This window comes from Leopardus geoffroyi, chromosome B2, assembly GCF_018350155.1.
Source record: "Leopardus geoffroyi isolate Oge1 chromosome B2, O.geoffroyi_Oge1_pat1.0, whole genome shotgun sequence".
NCBI classification, from domain to species: domain Eukaryota; kingdom Metazoa; phylum Chordata; class Mammalia; order Carnivora; family Felidae; genus Leopardus; species Leopardus geoffroyi.
In genome coordinates, this window is record NC_059332.1 from 95,068,080 (window position 1) to 95,088,744 (window position 20,665).

The 20,665-nt window shown below is 41.9% G+C and overlaps 1 protein-coding gene and 1 long non-coding RNA gene across 3 annotated transcripts in view; one reads left to right on the plus strand and one right to left on the minus strand.

Annotated features, from left to right (window-relative positions):
• Window positions 1–2,739, plus strand: part of LOC123608790 — a 42,266-nt gene extending 39,527 nt beyond the window's left edge. For both annotated transcript variants that reach the window (XR_006717441.1, XR_006717440.1), the window contains 2 exons: window positions 801–931; window positions 2,460–2,739. This is a non-coding gene — a long non-coding RNA (uncharacterized LOC123608790). The remainder of the gene's footprint in view (window positions 1–800; window positions 932–2,459) is intronic.
• The window catches only part of LOC123608789 (prolyl endopeptidase), a 120,247-nt gene that overhangs the window by 40,800 nt on the left and 58,782 nt on the right, over window positions 1–20,665 (minus strand). Inside the window, exons 8-10 of the mRNA XM_045499172.1 lie at window positions 13,652–13,843; window positions 9,062–9,259; window positions 2,884–2,987 (exon numbers count right to left, since the gene is read on the minus strand). Of these exons, the coding sequence (XP_045355128.1) occupies window positions 2,884–2,987; window positions 9,062–9,259; window positions 13,652–13,843 (494 nt within the window). The remainder of the gene's footprint in view (window positions 1–2,883; window positions 2,988–9,061; window positions 9,260–13,651; window positions 13,844–20,665) is intronic.

Consider the following 20,665-nt stretch of genomic DNA (forward strand, 5'->3'; position numbering starts at 1 on the left):
ACAATGGATTTTAAAATGATACGAGTCTATGGTTTTGTGACATCAAAGGGCATTTCAAAGGCACCCCTAAATGATGAAAGAATTCTATCTTGCTAACTCAATGCAATATGTCTGATGAGTATAATCAATAGATACAAAATCTCCTATTGGCATTATACATATATTCGGCCCACAGACACATCTCTACTCTCTAAAATATGGGAATAAGGAATAGTGCATCAAGATCTGTAATGTAATGTGTTCTGTCCAGTTACCACCCTTTTTTTGTTTTTCAAGTTTATTTATTTATTTTGAGAGGGAGAGCCCACGCACAAGTGGGGGAGGGCAGAGAGAGACAGAGAGAGAGATCTCACACAGGCTCTGCACTGTCAGTGCAGAGCCCAACTCGGGGCTTGAACTCATGAACCATGAGATCCTGACCTGAGCTGAAATCAAGAGTTGGACGCTTAACTGACTGAGCCACCCAGGCTCCCTATCCAGTTACTGTCTTAAAATACTTACCATCTTTTTTTCCTTCCTATACTGCAGCAGTAGAAACAAAAGGTTGTTTTTGAGTAGCTCAACATCAGGGAAGTTTTCTTTGTGAGGCAAAGAGTTCAGTTTTCCAATGATACAAGCAACCAGCATCACCCAAGCGCATCTCTTCCCCAGTTAAATGTGGGACTGTCAGGCTATGTACCTGGCTGAGAGATTTCTACTCCAACCAAGCATTTGCTTAATTGTAAAGTTTTATCTTTTCACTTCTAAATGAAAACAATACATAATAGGTGATAACCAGCTTCTTTGTGTATCCCCTATAGAGAATGTTACTATTACCAGCACGGAAAAAAACAGCTACTTGACAGAAGAAACAACCCCAACCATCCTCACTGTAAGAAGAGTGTTACTTCTCTGTAAGAAGCCGCCTCCCTGGCAGCTGCCGTTATTACAGGTGCCTCGCCCTCACCCAAACTCCAAAGACAACCACATATTTGAGCACTAATTATTTGTGAGAGGCTGGAAAAGAGAGGAGAATAATGTGTCATTTTTTAATAGAGAGCTGCAGGGCTGCATAGTAGCGATGAGAAGACAAGGGGCTTGTCTTGGGTGACTGAACAAATTCTAGGGCAGCCACGGCTACACCCCTGGGGGCAGAGGAGTGATGGTCACTGGGGGCCACTCGGGCATCCCTGGCATTACTGATGGGAGAGGCAATGGTGTGCATTGGTGCGTGCGCACACCCTGGCCCCGGGGATACTGAGGCAAAGACTAGACATAGGCCCTGGGGAGGTCAAATGTTACATTTGATAGGAGCAAACACTCTAGACGTGGAGAAAAGGGATAACAGCAAAGAACGGCAGCTTAAAAATGATTTTTAAAGTCTAATACAGGACTAGGGTGAATTAGCGAACCATGTAAGTGCCAGACGGGCTACTGGCTCCCACAGGATATCTCCCCAGGCAACGGCTCACCTTGAAAATGAAAGAAGCAACAAGCCAAAATAGATACAGAAGACTAACAGTCTGTTATATTTATTTCTAATATTGATTGAAAAAAATCAATTTATATTCTATGTGCCAGACACTTAATATGCATCATCTCAAATAATCCTATAGGAATCCTGTAAGAGAGATATCATCCCTATTCTACAGCTAAAAAAAAATTGTGGCAGAAAGGTTAAGCGACTCACCCAATGTCACCCAACGAGTATATGCACATTTCAGGCCTGACAGAGCTTCATGACAAAGGACCTGAGCATCTACTGGGAACATTCTGATTTTATAAGTGCTTTTTACCATAGACCAGGGATCAGCAAACTCTTTCTCAGAGGGACAAATGGTAAGTATTTTACACTTTGTGGGCCATAGAGTCCCTGTTGCACACACCCCCCCCCCCCCCCCCCCCCCCCCCGTTAATGCACCAAGACAGCCATCGACACTACGTAAACAAATGAGCATGGCTGTTCTCCCATAAAACCAGAGGCCAGTCTGCCAACTCCTGTTCTAGAATGAGGGTCGACAAACTGCAGCCCTGGACCAGGTCCAGCCCACCATGGGTTTTTGTAAACAATGCTTTATTCGTTTATGATCTAGATCTAGGCCGTCATCTAGACCGTTTCTAGATAGTTGAAGGGTAACTCAAGGAGCTGAAATAATGCCCGAGTTTCACAGAAACATTCTCGGCAGCATCCAGCTCTTTGTTCTAAACTTCCTTAACAAACAGTGTTCTGATTCCTAATCTGTGGCCTGTGTGATCCAGCCCTCCAGGTGGGAGAGCCCTGATACACACCTGCTACCTGACAGGTGACCTCTCACTGCAAAGGAACAGTGACATTCTACATCCTCAATTAATAAGTCATCAGTTTCTGGAAGACTCAATGCCTTTGGGGAGCTGAAAAAACAGAAACAGAGATTCTTAACCTGAAAGGATGGGTGGTCAGAGACTGACGAATCAGTTAATATGTTCATTCTAATTTTTAGGAAGTGTCTCCTCTGTGCCAGTGGAAATACACGTGAACGCCAGACGGAAAAGACTGACTCGCAGCACTTGAGTACTTTATGTGCAGCAAATCTATGTTGTTACTTGTGACACCACAAGACCTGAGCTGAACTGTAACCCACTCTCAAGCAAGCAGACAAGTGGTGTTGCTGTGATAGCTACTGCAGTAAGATGAGGACCCTGGCTCATCTTGTTGAGAGCAGCAGCTACGGGAGCAGAGCCCACGAGCTCTAGGAGGAAGGGACTGTGCTGGCTCAATGCCCAGAGAGATCAGGAGCTCCAAGACCTGTTGTCTATATTACTATGGATTACCTCCATGGCTCCTGATGAACTAGGGTGTGAATGGCCTGGTCTGACAGTCAGATTTTTCTAACTCTCATGTTATCAGGATCAAATGCTCCATACCTGGACTGTCTGGTAATCGGAAGCATCGATCCCTTTCACGGTAACCTCTCGGAAGACTCGTGGCTCCAGCTCCTCTTTGGTGAGGTCACAGTGATAAATGATACCTAGAAGGAAGCGGAAGTCCTGATTTAGTCCACAAGCTCACTGGCTGCAAGGGGGCAAGGGCACACAGCACAACTGGATGCCATGAATCACAAGAGAGGAACATGAGTTGGGGACCTGCTGCCATGTGAGGGTCACTGTGCCAAGAGTGCTTATTAGAACAGTCTGCGCATGGAGTGTTCACTTTTCCTCACTGCCACCACACACAGCGTTTTGACGACCATCATCTGTCGTATACGTTTTAGAAGATTCCATAGCATTCCATGAGTATGAGAAGAGGTAAAAACTGTAAGAGTGAAAACTTAACAGGTCTTCCCTATGCTGGGTCACTTAGGAATGCAGGTCAAAAAAGATGGGGAACTTCATGTAGGGCCACTTCACCTTGAGAGGTGAATTAAGGTGGAAAACTCAAATGACTGGCCCCAAGTCAACAACCAGCCAGAAGCCTCCTGATGGGAACTCTGGGGCTCCTGACACCAGACACCCACCTGTCCGTGCACACACACGTGGACAGCAGTCAGGGACCAGAGATGACCAGGTACCATTTTAGAGCTACTTTAAAAATTTTTATTATCCCAGGAATTGTGCACAACACAAATGAATGAATGTACACCAAGAATGCCAGCTTATTTAAACACTAATTAAAAATCCATTTCCTGAATTTAATGCTATTACACTTTAACACTTAAGAGCTAAATCAAAGAAACAATAAGACGAGTTGTTACTATTTGAAAACTGCAATGGTTTATGAAACAGAATTAGTCATCCAGAGTGGCTGGTGCGGAAACAGCCCTCCCACACGATACATTAAACATACACTGTCAGATAGATGAAAAAATCGATTTAGCGATCCCAATACTTGCTGGAAAACTTGAAACTAAATGGTACTCCCACAGGGTACATCTGAAGTGACTGATCAGGTATTAAAATGGTGGCTCTCTTTCTTCTCAACTCCTCTGTGCATGTATTTCATTAACAGATGAGAAAGGATACTCTGCACCCCCAGTGGCAAAGAGTAATAGTTTACACTCATTAACAGCAAGGCTGCTGATCCCTATGAATGTCATTGCAATTCTCATGCTTACAGACAAATTATTTTAAGGTACTATAATTGGAAGTATGATGAATATTGACAGAGAGAAGATACGTAACATGACCCAAGTATTGGCTTTCCTGGTTTAAGTCATACTTGGGTATTTATTAAAATACATCTTCATACATACAGTACTTCCAAACTACGCTCTGGGCATACATTCTAATGTACCAGATATACTGATTACTGTCCTTGCCTAGAGGAATGTAATCTTGAAGGCAAGGCTATTTTCAGATATATGTTAATTTTTGAATAGCTTCTTGATCCGTACTTGCTTCCCTTCCTCAAAACACACAAAAAAGTCCAAATCCTTGAAAAACAAAACCCAAACAACCAAACAACTAACAAAAATGGCTGCAGACTGAGCATGTGCTATTTGAGCACCTGCCTCACTCTGGTATCGCTGCAACCTGTACTGCAGTGAATGAGAAAGCACCTGGCAGCCAGGATTCCCACCTCTGACAGTTGCTGGGCCAGTGACCTTAGACAAATCACCAAAGTATTAGAATGCAAATTCCTTTGTGAAAGACAATAAATAGGAAATGTACTCTAAGCTCCTGTTTATCTGGGGGTCCCTGGGTGGCTCAGTCAGTTAAGCGGGTTCATGAGTTCAAGCCCCTCACTGGGCTCTCTGTTGTCACTGCCCAGCCCACTCAGACCCTCCGTCTCCCTCTCTCTCTCTGTGCCCCTCCCCCAGTTGCGTGCACACTCTCTCTCTCAAAAATAAATAAACATTGGGGCGCCTGGGTGGCGCAGTCGGTTAAGCGTCCGACTTCAGCCAGGTCACGATCTCGCGGTCCGTGAGTTCGAGCCCCGTGTCGGGTTCTGGGCTGATGGCTCAGAGCCTGGAGCCTGTTTCCGATTCTGTGTCTCCCTCTCTCTCTGCCCCTCCCCCGTTCATGCTCTGTCTCTCTCTGTCCCAAAAATAAAAATAAACGTTGAAAAAAAAAATTTTTTTTAAATAAATAAATAAATAAACATTAAAAAAATAATACAAAAAAATGCCTTTTATCTGGAAAAACTACTATATCAAATCCTCTAACAGCAGAATGAAACAAGTAGGCAACAGGGGCTGGCTACTACTGTTCAGAGAAATCATGCCAAATACCTGACTTCTATCCCTCGGTCCTGTGCCAAAGTGGCACCTGGGAGGAGACTGGGTTAAACTTGAAGGTGCCAGTGCTTAATATATTTGATCAACACTTCCTTTTAACAGGTCCATCTGGGTTACCCCAAGGTTAGCCTATGGCACATTCACATAATGTGAATCGCTATAATCTAATGATGTTTTGTGTCCTGTCTGATTTGGCTTGGTAAGCCCAAGGAAGGTGGGGTTTGAAGAAGTCATCTTGGAATCATAAACCAGAGAGGACTGGTTAGGTGATCTCTAGGAAATAAATTTCCACATTTCAGGGTGAAAGAGAATTGGGTTATAGAAGAAGTCCCCTGAGGCCAGGGGAGGTGTCTGGACTTGAGGAGATGGGTCTCCTGATGAAAGCAGTGGTTTAACAAAGCCATTCTAGTAACAGGAAGGAGGCGGGGATGATTAGCTCATATATCCCCAATAATCCAAAATAAATGTAAAGGGGTAAAAGAAATGGGAGTAGGAGTTAAGAGGAAGGGATGACTCTGGGGGAAACTGTGAAAGAAAAATCCAAGGCTCTGACACACTGGTGTGTACAGGGAAGGCAAAAGAACTTTGGAAAAGATGATCTATACTGACCCACCTGTGTAGGGTGGGTTTTAAAGTTATTAAAAGAAAAAAAAAAACATAAATGTAAACTAAAACAAGTCTTGAAAATGTCTGCACTCCTTGGTATTTACACACAGGAGCTGAGAAGTTATGTCCACACAAAAATTTGCACACGGATGTTTATAGCAGCTTTATTCATAACTGCTCAAACTTGGAAGGTGCCAAGATGTCCTTCAGAAGATGAATGTGTAAATAAACCTCAGTACATCCAGACAATGGAATATTATTCAGGGCTAAAAGAAATAAGCAATCAAGCCCATGAAAAGACACGGAGGAATCTTAAATGCAGAGTAGTAAGTGAAAGAAGCCAGTCTGGAAAGTCTGCATACTACTGTATGATTCCAACCATATGACAGTCTGGAAAAGACAAAACTGTGGAGACAGCAAAAAGATCAGTGGTTGCCAGGGGTTGGGGGAGGGGTGAACAGGGGGAGGATTTTTAGGGCAGTGAAAATATTCTGTAGGATACTATTATGATGGATACATGTCATTATGCATTTGCCCAAACCCACAGAACGTACAACACCAAGAGTCAACCGTAATGAACACCAGGGACTTTGGGTGATTACCATGTGTCAGTATAAGTTCATCAACTGTGACAACTGTACCACTCTGGTGGGAGATGATGATGGGGGAGGCTGTGCATGTGGGGGCAGGAAGAATACAAGAAATCTCTGTACCTTCCCCTCAATTTTGCTGTGTACCTAAAACTGCTCTAAAAAATTAAATCTTAAATTTTTTTTGCCCTTCCCAAGGCTTCTCTGCTCATCCCGTTTCCTACCCCCATGCACCTCGGACTTGCTGTACTGGATTATTACAACGTGCAAGTCTGTCTGGAGCTAACCTTAGACAACCCTCTGAGGTTCCATGAATACAGAATTAATCAGCACAAACCACTAAGTGGTTTGAGCCAGAGGGAATAAGTGCATCGTGTTCCAAATTGCCCCGTATCCTCATTCTCTCCCAAGTTTGACTCAAGGTACAAAAGTCCTCAGCAGCTTGGGCTCAAGACACACAGTCTTCACCATGAGCCTCCAGGAGAAACAAAGTCAGCTCGCGCACAGTGGCCAGATGCACCCATGTCCTAAACAGCTGGAGTCATAGTTAATTTTGGCCCCAGGGCTTTACTTGTAATTTAGTATCTCTGTTGTTTACCACAGTAGTAGATAGCTAATCTTCAGAGACCAGGGAAAGACAGCTTCTGAGCTGGTATGTATGTGCATGTATGTATGTATGTATGTATGTATGTATATGTGTGTGTGTGTGTATGTGTGTGTACACACACACACACACACGCACACACGCCGATAATTGTTGCTTTCGAGAGATCCAGTTTACTGATCTGATGGGCCGTTTTTACTTTGGACCAGAAGGCCTAAGTCTGGAAGCCCTGTTCTCTCGTTTTAGGTATCAAATTGCATTAAGGGGAGAAAAGAGAAAGATGGAGACAAAATGAGTAAGAAAAGATAAAGGGCAAGAACAAGGCATTACAATAACAAAGCCTGTTGAGAAACTGCCCAGCGGTCTAGAACTATTCAACCTCTCAAACTTCACAGCCATAGTCGCAGCTAGTATTTCATTCCTTGGCACAGAACCCATCTTTTTACTCTAGGACAATGAGCCTCTCTCCCCCAGGTAGTGATGAACTTGTTCCTGAAATAAATGGTCACATGGAGTCACCGAAGGAGGTTTACTGGCCTTTGGGAACTCTGGCTTTTATTAAGAATGGGTGAGTCACCCCTGCCCCATTCTCCTCATCGCCCTTTGTCCGTTTAAACTGTTTAAGCTATGAGATTTTCAAAGTAAAATTTCTGGAACCAGAGTAAATTGGGGAAATACATCACAGAGCCTGCAGAACAGCAATCTGGAGGAAATGGATTTTTTTCTTGGTTCCTGTTCACTGGCAACCACTGTACCCTCAGGCCCCAGGGCAGGACAGATGTGATGCAGGATTCCCTGACACAGGGCTCCTGACCTGTCAGTTTGACTCCTGGCACTGGCCCTGGTTTCCACAGGGTTGTGGGCACTTTTCCTCACCCCCCTGGGTCCTCTGAAAGGCACATGGGACAGTAAAGCTTGCTAGGTGTTCCGGGTATACCAGCAGATCTATTTATAGAAGAACATCACTCTTTTGGTTTTAATAGCCCTAACAGCAAGCTGTCACGACGAGAAGACTCCTTGTGATTGCCTGCTCCATGACTCTGAGGTGCGCACGTGTGTACACAAATGCAAACACACGCACACATAGACACACACACACACACACACACACACACACAAGTACATGCACCATCACTGTCATCTGGCTGAACCCCACGAGGAAGAACCACTTCAGCACCTGCCTAGCTTTCTCCCCTATGTCTGCTTACTTTGCCAGGGACCGAACCATTGCCGCAAAACCAGACAGGGCTGTGAAGGAGCTCGAAATACAAACAAGGAAAGTGCGGAAATTTTTTCAGCCAGATTGCTTTTAAGACAGGGTGTGCTCGGTCAGCAGCAAGCTGCCAACAGAGCCAGGCTCCTGGGACAAATCAGAGTATGTGTGTGGCTGTGGTTACAACAAAAACCGTGCAGCCAAGTGGTGAAGCAGGAAAGACCAAAACAGCAAAATGAGCGTGACCAACTGAAAAAAAGTTAAAAAGACAACTATGTTTACTTTGGGGAAAATCAACCCAGACCATGGAACGCAGTATCACAATTTATAAGCATTTTTTTTTTCTTTTTGCCTTGAACCCAGTAACAAGTTTTTTTCCATATGATGTAAGACTATACCCTCAGAATTATATTTTAATTTGGTTTAACAACAACAAACATCACTCTCAGTCTGTTTTAGAAAACAAGTTTTTAATGTCAGACGGAACTATAGATTTTTATTTTACGTTTTTAAGTTAATCTGCACTGCGTGTGTCCTGATCCATATAGACCAAAGTTTGAATCTAAGGTTATACTTGTTCATACTAATTTTTTTAAATCAACCTAGGACAACAGTTGGTCCTGTCCCCAGAACACAGACTCAGGATATAAGATGAATGAGTTTGCTGTTTTAGGCACTCACATTTCCCTGTGTTCTAAGCATCTGTTTTACTGTTTTATTCTCATTATGTAATTCTGGCTATAATACAGCATATGTGATTTTCAATAACACAGCATTACATTTCCATTTCCCAAAAGAAACCCAAACATTAGTCTGATTTTTAAGATGAATAACATTGGTGAAAAGACTCTCTCACCTGGAGATAAAAAGGAAGTAAACTGATAGAAGATTTCGGTGTCCTTCTTCTGACCGCTGTACCCCACAACACTGCCGACCTCCAGTGGGAAGGTCTTGAGGAGAGCGCCCGTGGCCAGGTCGTGGAGCTGCAGAACGTTCCTCACATCATGGAGGTAGCATAACACCAAAAAGTTAGACCTCACACAAGCTACCCATTCTGAAAAGGGAAGAACAGATAAAAGCTTACTTAGCTTTGAAAGTAACGAGAAGCATAGTTATTTCATTGAACAATAGCTCTTGAGCTATTATCCATTGTGCTATGCAGCAATGCGACTTGCAAAGTGATCTTATAATTGACTTTAATCGTTCATCTAACTCCAGAATATTCCTTTAGTAAATGATTGTCATTGTCACGTCTGGAGGAAACAAAATATTCTATGAAAACTTCTGTGATACAAATAACCCTGGCCTACTTATTTTGTGTCCAATCTTATGGTAGGGGAGATATAAGGAAAACAACAAAAACCAAGTCATGATCCACGTCTGCTGGGAATGTTTATTTGACGAAAATATATTATGCTCTGCGTATGTGCCAGATACCCTGCAAGGCACTGGAGAAACAGGCAGGAAGATGATGTCACTTCTGCCCTTAAGACACAATCATATAAAAACATAAGTAGTAACATGTAAGCAGAGGTAAGTGAGAAGTTGGCTGGGGACCCAAAACACAAGAGCCCTCAAGCGAGCACTGAACTGCATCTTGAGCACGGGGGTGTGAGACAGTGGGTAGCTAGGGTGGTGTCAGAGACAGGACAGCTCTCTGGGGGATGAGGCGGTGGGAGGGCAGTCAACTCAAGATGACAGCCAGAGCTGGGAACAGAGAGAGAAGAGGAATACAAACAACCAGTAGGGAGGGAGGCAGACTGGTGAGGAGAACAAGCGACATCTTGTTTTCAAGAAAGAAACTTCCATTTGCAAGAAGAAAAAGGCTGCTTAGTGTGGGGTCGGTGAAAATGGTGGTGGTGGTCTGCCGAGGATCTGGTGAGCCAGATGGACAGGAGTTTAGTTCTGACTTGGCCGTTCCTGTGTGGACTGTAGGGTGACAGAAATAAAGATGGTATCTAGGAAGGAAGCCAAACAATGGAGGTATATGGAAGGATGGAGGGGAGACGAGGAGGAACACTACTGCCATGAACCTGTCCTATCACATCAAGCTGGGACAAAGGCTAGGGAGGGAAGAAACGAAAGGCATTTCCCAAGAAGAGTCATCAGGATGTGGTAACTGTGGGGAGATGAACAGTAAGGCGGAGAATTGAGTCCTCCTCAGCTCCCAGGGCTGCAGCTTCAGTAATGGTGCCGTTGGTGACAGAGCAGGGACAGGAGGTGAGCTGGGTGATGGGGAAAGGAGAGAACGGGAGGGCAGGCGGACAGCACCGCCCATCCTGGTGTGCACAAGATCAGCTTGAGGTGAGGACGGGTCCTCCCAGAGGGAGAGACACTGGAGTAAATGGAAGCAAGGGCAGGGTGGCAGGTAACCGCTCAGATGTGGAAAAGACAAGCCTTTCATGGTGTGTGGTGAGTTTCTTGACATTTACTACAACCTACGAAACTAGCAGTTCATGCTTATAACGTTATTATCAATATGAATAAGACATCGGCCAAAGGGAACCCTTGAGGATCAGCCGGGGCCTCAATGGTGCTGGGTTGTTTGGATTAGCACAGTAAGCATTTCTGCCAAGTGAGGACAGAAGAACTCTTATATCTAAAAGTAATTTGCTCATTATCCAATGCAATTTTTTTTTAAAGTGCCTCAATCAAGTGTTATATTTCAGGTGGCCTTAATGCTTTAAAGAAAGTACGGGGGTGGGGGGTGGGGAGTGGGGGGGGTGGGGAACTGAAGTAAATTATTTCTGTCAAAGAATAATCACTCTGTGTTAACTGCAAGCACATCAGAATTATAAAACGGAGACTGAATAAGAAAATGACAAGGTGATTTGCAGACTGTCATTAATAAAAGCTCTGACTTTATGACTCATCGCTAGTTTTTATTCTCAAGAGGGCATTCTGAGCTAATGATATATAGCAAATTCAACAGCGCTTCTCTTTGAATTGATGAGTCCTAGTGAATATTGAAGGTTTCCCCTTTCTAGTCTAAAGAACTTATAACCTTTCAGAAGGAAGATTATAAAAATATATCACCCCCCACCAACCCCCGCAAAATCCCCAAGCACTGATGGTACATCTCATTAGATCTACAAAGTGAAAGAGGATGTCACCTTAAGACATACTTAAAACCACTTCTTTGGGACTTTAAAAGGCAGAAAACTCACATGCCTTGGCAAATATTTCTATCTAAGATAGCTTTCTACATGAGGATCGTGAGTGCAACCTGACTTGCACCTGAAAAACGCCAAGGGCACCTTACGTGAGGATTTATAACACTGAAGGCTCACCTGGACCCACCAAATATGAAGTCAATTCACGTGGGTACTTAGGAAGCACTCACTAAACACTGGCTTTTACTATCCTTGGACAGACATTCTGTCTCAATTTGGACAGAAGCCATCAGCCTACCAATGTCAATACAAACCAGATTCCTCACATCAACAACCAAACCCCTATTCCTTGGCTCATGGATCCCTGAACAACCAACCCCCCCCCCCCATTCCTTGGCTCATGGATCCCTGAACCAAATATACATGAGGGTCAGAGGGAGAATGGAAGATTTTGAGGAGAAAGGTGGAGGAATTTCCTTGAAGAGAGCTCCTGCCATGCTCTAAGTCCCCCTCCCAATTAGAGCTTATTACCTTGTTAGCTGATGCCTAATCCAAACCTGAGAAGCTAAAGGGACTATGGCTGAACATCTAGAAAGCAAGGGGAGGGGCCACCTAAGTAGTTCTGGGGAATGGCCCAGGATGTGCTGCTGCCTCAGAGTTGCAGATGTGGGTTTTGCAGGAAAGAGCAGGCATGGGGTCATCTTGGATCCTATCCAACAGAGATGCCCAGAGCGGTATGGAGTCTCAGTACACAAGATGGTGGTGGGGTGCAGCCAGATGCCCAGGGGCTGAGGAGAATCTCAAGCAAACACCCAGAGTATTGCTTCTTCCAAAGCCAAGGGCCTAGCAGGAGGCCATCCCTGAGATGGTCAGTCGTAATCACCTGCCCACATTCCCCTTCTCCCCCTGAGCAAGGCCAGGTATAATGTGCTAAGCACAGAACGTACTGGCTTGAGCCAAGGGAGAAAGAGTCCCTTACTTTTCCAGGATACGAACCTGGACCTAACACTTGTGCTTTAATTCACTGGAAACACATTAAGAACTGCTTTATTGGCAACAGAACTGCTTTGCATATCTCAAAAGAAGTTATTTTCCTAATTTTATATCTTATACCTTCACATTTTGGGATGGCCCCAGATTTTGCCCTAGTCAATCCATTAACACAAGTTCACCTCCAATGAGTAAACTCTTCATTGGCTTGAAGGTACAGGGACTCTCCTTTTGTGTAAAAACCTGTAGCAAAATTAGTGAGCCTTATTCTAATCAAACTAGCTTTCAGGCAATGAATAATTTATAAAGCAGCATATCATTTTTCGAAAATCACAGAGAAAAAGAATAAAAGGGAACTTAAGGGCACTCTGAAACAATTGATAAAGAAGGGAGGGTCTCAGGAGGCTAATGTAGCTCACTGCACACAGCAGCAACTGCAATGGATTCCAATTAAATATGACAATAGTCTATTCTTTTTTTAAATTTTTATTCATTTTTGAGACAGAGAGAGAGACAGACAGACAGACAGAGAGAACATGAGCAAGGGAGGGGCAGAGAGAGAGGGAGACACAGAATCCGAAGCAGGCTCTAGGCCGTAAGCTGTCAGCACAGAGCCCGACACAGGGCCTGAACCCATGGACCATGAGATCGTGACCTGACCCGATGTCAGACGCTTAACTGAGCCACCCAGGCACACCCCGTCTATTCTCTCCTCTAATAACAAGACTGTAAATCCACTCTGAGATCTACAACAGGTATAATACAAACAGCCAAAGGTTATTCAAAAGCTAAAAGCTAAGAATTCTAAATAGTTTAAAAAATTAAATATTAATGATTATTATCAAACAATAATTACACAGAGACAACTGATATTTAAAAAGACTACCTTTGAAAGCCTGGATTCAGGGGCACCTGGGTGGCTTGGTCGTTAAGCGTCTGACTCTTGATTTCGGCTCAGGGCATGATCTCACAGTTAGTGGGATTGAACCCCTGCTATCAGTGCAGAGCCTGCTTGGGATTCTCTCTCCCCCTCTCTCTCTCTGCCCCTCCCCTGCTCACACACATGTGCACGCGCTCTCTCAAAATAAATTAAAAAAAAAAAAGGAAAGCCTGGATTCATACCCCCACAATTTTTACGAAGGCCCTGCATGACATTGTACTAGCCACAAAGATGTCGTCTAGTAAATACTTGGTTACGCTACTTAGACACTTCATTCTCAAAGACTGAAGGCTGAAAGTTCTTTGCCTTCTAACAGGTCACCAAAGAATGAGAGATGTAACAATGTGTTCACCTTCTCACCAAAACCCAAAGCGCGCCGTGTTCAAGTAGTATGCAATCTTACCTAAGACATCTTTCTCGTGCTCAGGCACAAGCACTTTCCACTTAGACTCCTCAGGATCCGTGAAGTCGATGTTGATCAGGCGATAGTTGGGCGAATGGCGATTTGTCTTGAAGGTGAACAGCGTCCCCTCATTGGTCACATAGTCATATTCTCCTTCAAAGTTGTCGATCAGTTTCACCCACTTCAGGATTCCTGGTGAGAGAGCAAGCATCCCTGTCACCTCTCCTATGTTTAAAATGGTGTGGTTTACATGTGGCGAAGGGAGGGCAGGTTTTCTCTGTCCACAGAACGTAAAGCAGACAAAATATCTGGAAAGATCTAAGCCTTGAGAAAGAGCAAAGACAAGTGCAGGTAAATTGTAAGGTTTTAAAAATATGAGGAAAATATTTTTCATGAGAAACCTGAAAGAGACTAAAGGACTTCTCCTCTCAGCCCCCTGCCCCAGGTAATCTGATAAATCCTCTTCTACCCGAATATCTCAAAGCCAAGCACTTCTTTCTACCCGGACTGCCACTACACCATCCCACATCTTCGCCATTCGCCTCCATGTCTTCGGTCTATGGCGGCGGCTCCCAACCAGGACGATTTCACACACCAAGACACGCACACCCGCACACTCATACCTAGACATCCCCCTCCACACACACACACTCAAACCCAGGTACAAATACAAACACAGACACACATCCTCCACACAGACACCCCTTACCCCCCCCCAGCGCACACACACACACACACATCCACACCTTAAATGCCATGTATAAAAAATAAAAAATATAATAAAAACCACTGGGAAGACATGTTTCACAATGTATCACATGTAGATATTCAGAGAGTACATTTTAAAAGTTTTATAAACAAAAGAGCTCGATGATTTCTAAACTACTAAAAGGCACTGCCAGATCTTAGCTCTTCTCTAATTAATCTCCTACCTTAAATTTCTCAGTGAAATTGCTCAATATTAATTTGGTAGTTCATTTTTATCCTTGAATCTTTCAAGGTAATTTTACATTGTCTCCTTCATCTCCATAGCATAGTATCTTTATGTGATTTTTGGTCGAATTAAATTTATCAAGAAAAATATACTCCCATGGAGGAAAGAGATTTTTTTTTTTTTTTTGGTCAGACATAACTGAATTAAAACCCCAGCTCCATTATTTAGTTGTGTGACCTTGAGCAATCTCTTTATTCTCTACTAAGCTTTATTTTCTCAACTGTAAACTAGGATGAGTAACTAAATTAAAAAATTATCGTAAAGTGATTACTAATACCTACCCCACAACAAAAACTCAACAAATATTTAAAAATGAATGACCAGGGGCGCCTGGGTGGCTCAGTCGGTTGAGCATCCGACTTCAGCTCAGGTCATGATCTCACGGTTGGTGGGTTCGAGCCCCACGTTGGGCTCTGTGCTGACAGCTCAGAGCCTGGAGCCTGCTTCGGATTCTGTGTCTCCCTCTTTCTCTGCCCCTCCCCCGCTCGCATTCTGTCTCTCTCTCGCTCTCTCAAAAATAAATAAAAATTTAAAAATTTGTAAAAAAAAAAAAAAAATGACAGAATTAAAACTAATAATAAGATAAGCTAAATAAAATCTATAGCTTTCTAATATGCCAGCAATAACCAGTCAGAAAATATGGGGTGAGGAGGGGCCCTCTTGTACAACAGAAGCAAAATTAATACTTAGGAATGCACTTAACACGAAATGTGGAATCTATATGAAGAAAGCTCTAAAATCTTCCTAAGAAATCCTAAAACAACAACAACAACAACAAAACCCTGAAGAACTAGAAACACATACCATACCTCTAGATGGGAAGACTCAATATTTCAAAGGTGCAAATAATCCCAGAGGAAATCTATAAATTTAACATAATTCCAATCAAAATTCAAATGAGATTTTTAGGGAATTTGACAATATCATCCTAAGGTTCATTTGAAAGAACATACACGTTAAAACAGTCATTTTTCAAAATAGAGTGAGGGGGAACTTTTTGCACCATGATGCTCTGAACAAGCCTCTCCCCCACCAAAGGTAACCATCATTCTGAATTTTACATTATTTACTTTATTTTTCTTTGTTCTTTTCCTGCTCCAATATGTATCCATAAACACTACAGTCTAATTTTATCTTATCCTTGAATTTCATGTATGGTGAAGTCATACAATATGTATTCTTTTGTGTCTGATTTCTTTCACATGACATGTTTGTGAGATTTTTCCATCCTGTGGTCATTACGAGTGACTTCTGGCTAAATCCAATTGTGCTCGAAAAACACACTGTATGATTTTTAATCTTTTGAAATTTGCTAAGAGAAACTTTTAGGGCCTAATTATTTTTCCTTTAAGGATTTTTAAATGTTCCTGTGACTGAAAAGAATATATATTTTGTAGATTTTGGATGTGATATGCCAAATATGTCTATTAAGTCATATGTTAATCACATTGTTCAAATCCATGTATTTACTGATTTGGGGAGCCATTTTTTTTCTAGCAGGCCGAGAAGAGGTCTTAAAATGTTCCTCTATGATTATAGATTAGATTTGTTTAATTTTTACTTGTATTTCTGTTAATTTCTGCCCTCTGTAGTTTGAAAGCATGCTGTTCAATACATACCAAATTAGAATTATTATATTTAAATAAAACCCAATTGAACTCTTTATGGTTATGAAGTTTTAACTTTAGCAATGCTTTTTACTTTTTATTTTTAAAGTCTACTTCGATGTTAAGACAACTATGTGATTTTCATAGTAACATCTTGGGCAAGTTGTCCTCTGCAGAATGACTGGTCCCAATTATGTCGTTTATCATTTCTGAAAAGATTTTTTCTTTCTCATCTCTCTTAACCAGTCATGCGTCCCACTGCTTGGTGGGAAGTAAAATTTCTTTACATCCATATTCTATTTCATTAATTCTCTCTTCAGCTGTGTCTAATTTCTTCAACCTAATAACTCAATTTTTTAACATTAATAATCATATTTTTTACAGAAATTCTACTTGGTCTTCTTCCACTCTGTTGGGTTATTCTTTACAGGATGTTGTTTCTTGCTTATGCTTCCAAGCTCCTTGTTTATTTTTTGTAAAAGTAGCATCACATTGTTTACTTTTTAAAGTGTATTTAAATTTAAAATGTATTTACGTTAGGATGTGATAATTCCACTCGGTGCTTCTGTTGCTCTATTTCTCATGCTGGTGAGTTTCTTTGTCTGATTTGTGATTTCTTTGTGTGTGTGTGTGTGTGTGTGTGTGTGCGCGTGTGTGTGTGTGTGTATGTGTGAGTTTTGACTGTGAAATGATTTCCCTTGAAACAATATCTATGGGAATTCTTGGAGGCCTGAGTTAAAGTAGCATTCTTCCAGAATGCTACCGTATTTGGCTTCCGTTTGCCTGCTGAGAGGCAACCAATCTGGGAGCGCTTTAAATTAAAATCTTAGCCTGAGGATTTTTGGACCTCAGAGGGGACAATCAAGATAACCTGTACCCATGTCAGCCTTTCTCATGTTTTAGGAGAATTCACATCCTGCCTCTCCCTCTCCTTCCCCAGTGCTAACGTAAAGATAGGTGGGTTTTCTTCCCATACCCTCCCTTTCCCCCACCTCTTGCTCCCAGCTCCACCACTGGTAGTTTATTTCTTAATCACCATTACATCGAGGATATCTCTCATTAGACTCTCCAATATGGAGAACCAGAGGCCTTTATCTTCTATCCCCCTTGCCCTGGGTGGCCATCAGATGGAAACTTAACCTGCAAAACCCAGGAACATTCTGGAACAATCCAGGATTCCTGCATTCATTTTGTCTTTGGTCTCTATGGTTTCTCTTTTTTTGTGCCAACTTTGCAATATATTTAAAAAGATATTTTATAAGCTTTTTACAGCATTTCAGTTGTTTTAATTGGGAGGTTACTCAGAATATATAATTTGCTGAACTCCTTCAAAGAGAAATCCTTACAATTAATTTTTATAAAGGTTATGCTGTGAATTTAAGTTTCAATTTTCTTTTCAGTAACAAACTGCTAACCTCAAACACAGGTGACCGCTCAAAGATAATTTCATTTTAATTTACATAAAACAATGCTTTAAAAGGGGAAAAACCCAAAAACCATTCCTTAGAAGACTAAGTAAATAAGTAAAAAATTAGCTGGCAACGCAAGAACTGCAGGTAATCAGAAAGGTACATTTGTTTATACTAAGAATGATGAATCACAATTTTCTGGACTGTGACATTTGTAGACACAGAATCTTGGTTCAGAAAAATGTCAGATTCCTTAAATGTCCCCCTGACAATAAAACATTTCCTGATGTGCAACCTTTACTTCTCAAAGTAACCATCTTATGGTTTCTGCCTGAAAAGGTCTTGCAGGCATTCTAGTGATATTTATTACGACCCTAGCCACCCACCCCCAACACAAAAAGTCATTGAAATATCTACTAAAGGCAATACACAGAAATTTCCTTCAGTACCTCTGTATAATCAGGTGAGCCTGAAGATGTGGCACACTCGTTTTAAATAATCAAGCCCCAGGGAACACCAAAACAACAAAGTTTGTGGTCATTATCTACCATCAAATCCTGGAGTATTAACCTGAGTCATAAATAAATACTACAAGTCATAAATTCATTTGAATTTAGGTATGTGGCTGGATTTATACCAATGGGATTCAAAGTACTGGCCCCCATGGGGCTGCATGTTTAAAATGGCGTTCACGGAATCTTTTTGCTCTCCTGAAAACCTTGCTCCTCAGGGATTTGGCACAAAATAATTCAAGAGAAATGGTATTTCAGTTGAACAATGGGGCTCACTCAGTTTTGCTATTCGCAAGTTAGAACGCTACTGGTTTAAATGGAAAATGGAAAAATTACTCTTAAAAAAGAAACATGGCTTAACTCCCAAACCGTCTCACTTTTACCATCCTTTCCTGAGGTTCTTTTTTTCCTAAGTGGCATTATTCACTCTGACGCCAACAGAATTCAATTCCCAAACTTCTCCCTGTGTAAGTTAAAATGACTTTTTATAGACCTGATTCTTGGTGGGAGAATGATTTGTTTGCTGAGGGAAGGTTAGCTTAAAATAAGTCATCTTATGCTTTCCCTAGAGCAAACTCATTACTTTTTATTGCTTCCTTTTAAAATCAATGGTATTAACTTTGTTTCATAGAAAATGTTTTGTAAGCTCTCTAGCAACAGGAGCTAAAAGTGCTTTTATACTTTATGAAACACTATACAATAACAACAAACAAATGCAAAGTGAAGTCAGGCTCTGAAACTTGGAGGGCAGAACGCTGTTGTTCTCCTTGGCCTGACACCTTCCTTCCATCCCAGCTGCCTCACAGTGACAGTCAGAACACGGGCTTGGGAGTGTCAACTGACCTGAGTCTGAATCTTTGCGTGGCATCAGGGAAGTGAACTGGCCTCCCCATCCCCAGTTTCCTGGAGATAACAACATGTGCTCCTTAGAGGTTGTTGAGAAGACTAAATGAATTATCTACAGTTGTAGCTCAGAATCTGGCATGCAGAAAATGTTAAATAGTCAATACTTACTACTATTCCAAATAATCCCAACATTCTTCAAATGGCAAAAATAAGCTAAATGTGGCTTCTGAACAGCATGACTTGTTAATAGTGAACTTTTAAAATCTAATTTCCATCTGTCACAGCACGTAGCTATTTTCCTAGAATAAGCCTTTAGAATCACTAATTTTAAAATTAGAAAAAAATACTAGTTTTGTCACTATTACTTATATTTTTATATCTATTTATATTTTACTTCAAAATTAATATTTTGCTTATTTTTATGCTGTCTTTTGATGTTCCAATTCTTTTTGCTTTTTTTACATTCCCACTCTGAAACACATACTATTTTTTAATAACTCCCTGCCTTTCACAGAAGCTCTCCTCGCCTGTTGGGCTGGCTCTTAACACTCAGGTGAGTTTGCTAAACTTTGGACAACTTGTTTGTTTCAAGTTTCCCAAATTTATTTCCCCCTTTCCACACCCCCCCCCCCAAAAGATGCCCAAGCCCCGTAAGGCATGAAACACGAGTCAGCGTTGTCTCAGCTACTGAGAAACAAGAGGTCACGTGCCCGGCATTAGCTAGAGACAGCTGAAGGAACAACTTCAGTGTCCGAAAACACCGAGCTTCCTTGGTATGCGTAGCATGTAGTGTAGATTAATTTTTTATGCAGAAGAGAGCCATTTTTCATTAATGACACGGAAGCACTAAAACAAAGACAGGCTGAGTGCTGAAAACTTCATCAGTCTAAAAGGATCGAATTTTCAGCAAAAAATGAAAAAGCAGAGACAGGTTAGTGAAAGTCTGGATGAAGTAAAGATAAGCTGGTATTTCCTTACAAAAATCAGTCATGTCAGCACCATCTGTCATTTCTGCCAAATGCTCCATAAATGCTGAGATAGGAGCAAAGACCAGTTCAGGGCTGTCCTAAGATGGCTACGTTGGCGTGCTAAGTGTGTTACGTTACTAACAAGGACTTTAGACATTGATAGTGCTTTTCACCTAATAATTGCTTCCTAAGGATTCTATTTCAAAACTTCTAACACAAGTTTAAATGCATTCAGAATAGGGCCAAATGGTCAGCATCTCTTTTGTTGCTGTTCACCTTAACAATAGGAAATAAAGGATCTGAACTTTCACAGAAAAGTGAAAGAACCAAAGAGAGAGGGAACAAAAGAAAGAAAACAGAGGGGAAAGGGAGGGCGTTTAGAGTCTTCAGACCGCAGAGATGTCCCAACTGTGAGCCTGCGCTGTGTGCTAGGTCACAGCACTGCTGATAAGCCCTGAAACTGTGCACTGGCGACCTCACAGAGACCATCCAGCAGGAATGACGGCGCAAAGTGGGGCACCTGATACATGCTACACACGTGCTTTGTAACTAAATATGTAACACTTAACCCAATCCCACAGTTTAGACTGAGACTTACATATATTTGTTGACAGTGTGAGACAACAGAAGCAACCAAATTTTAAAATAGTGGTCTCAGACTTTTCCAGTAAAAATATT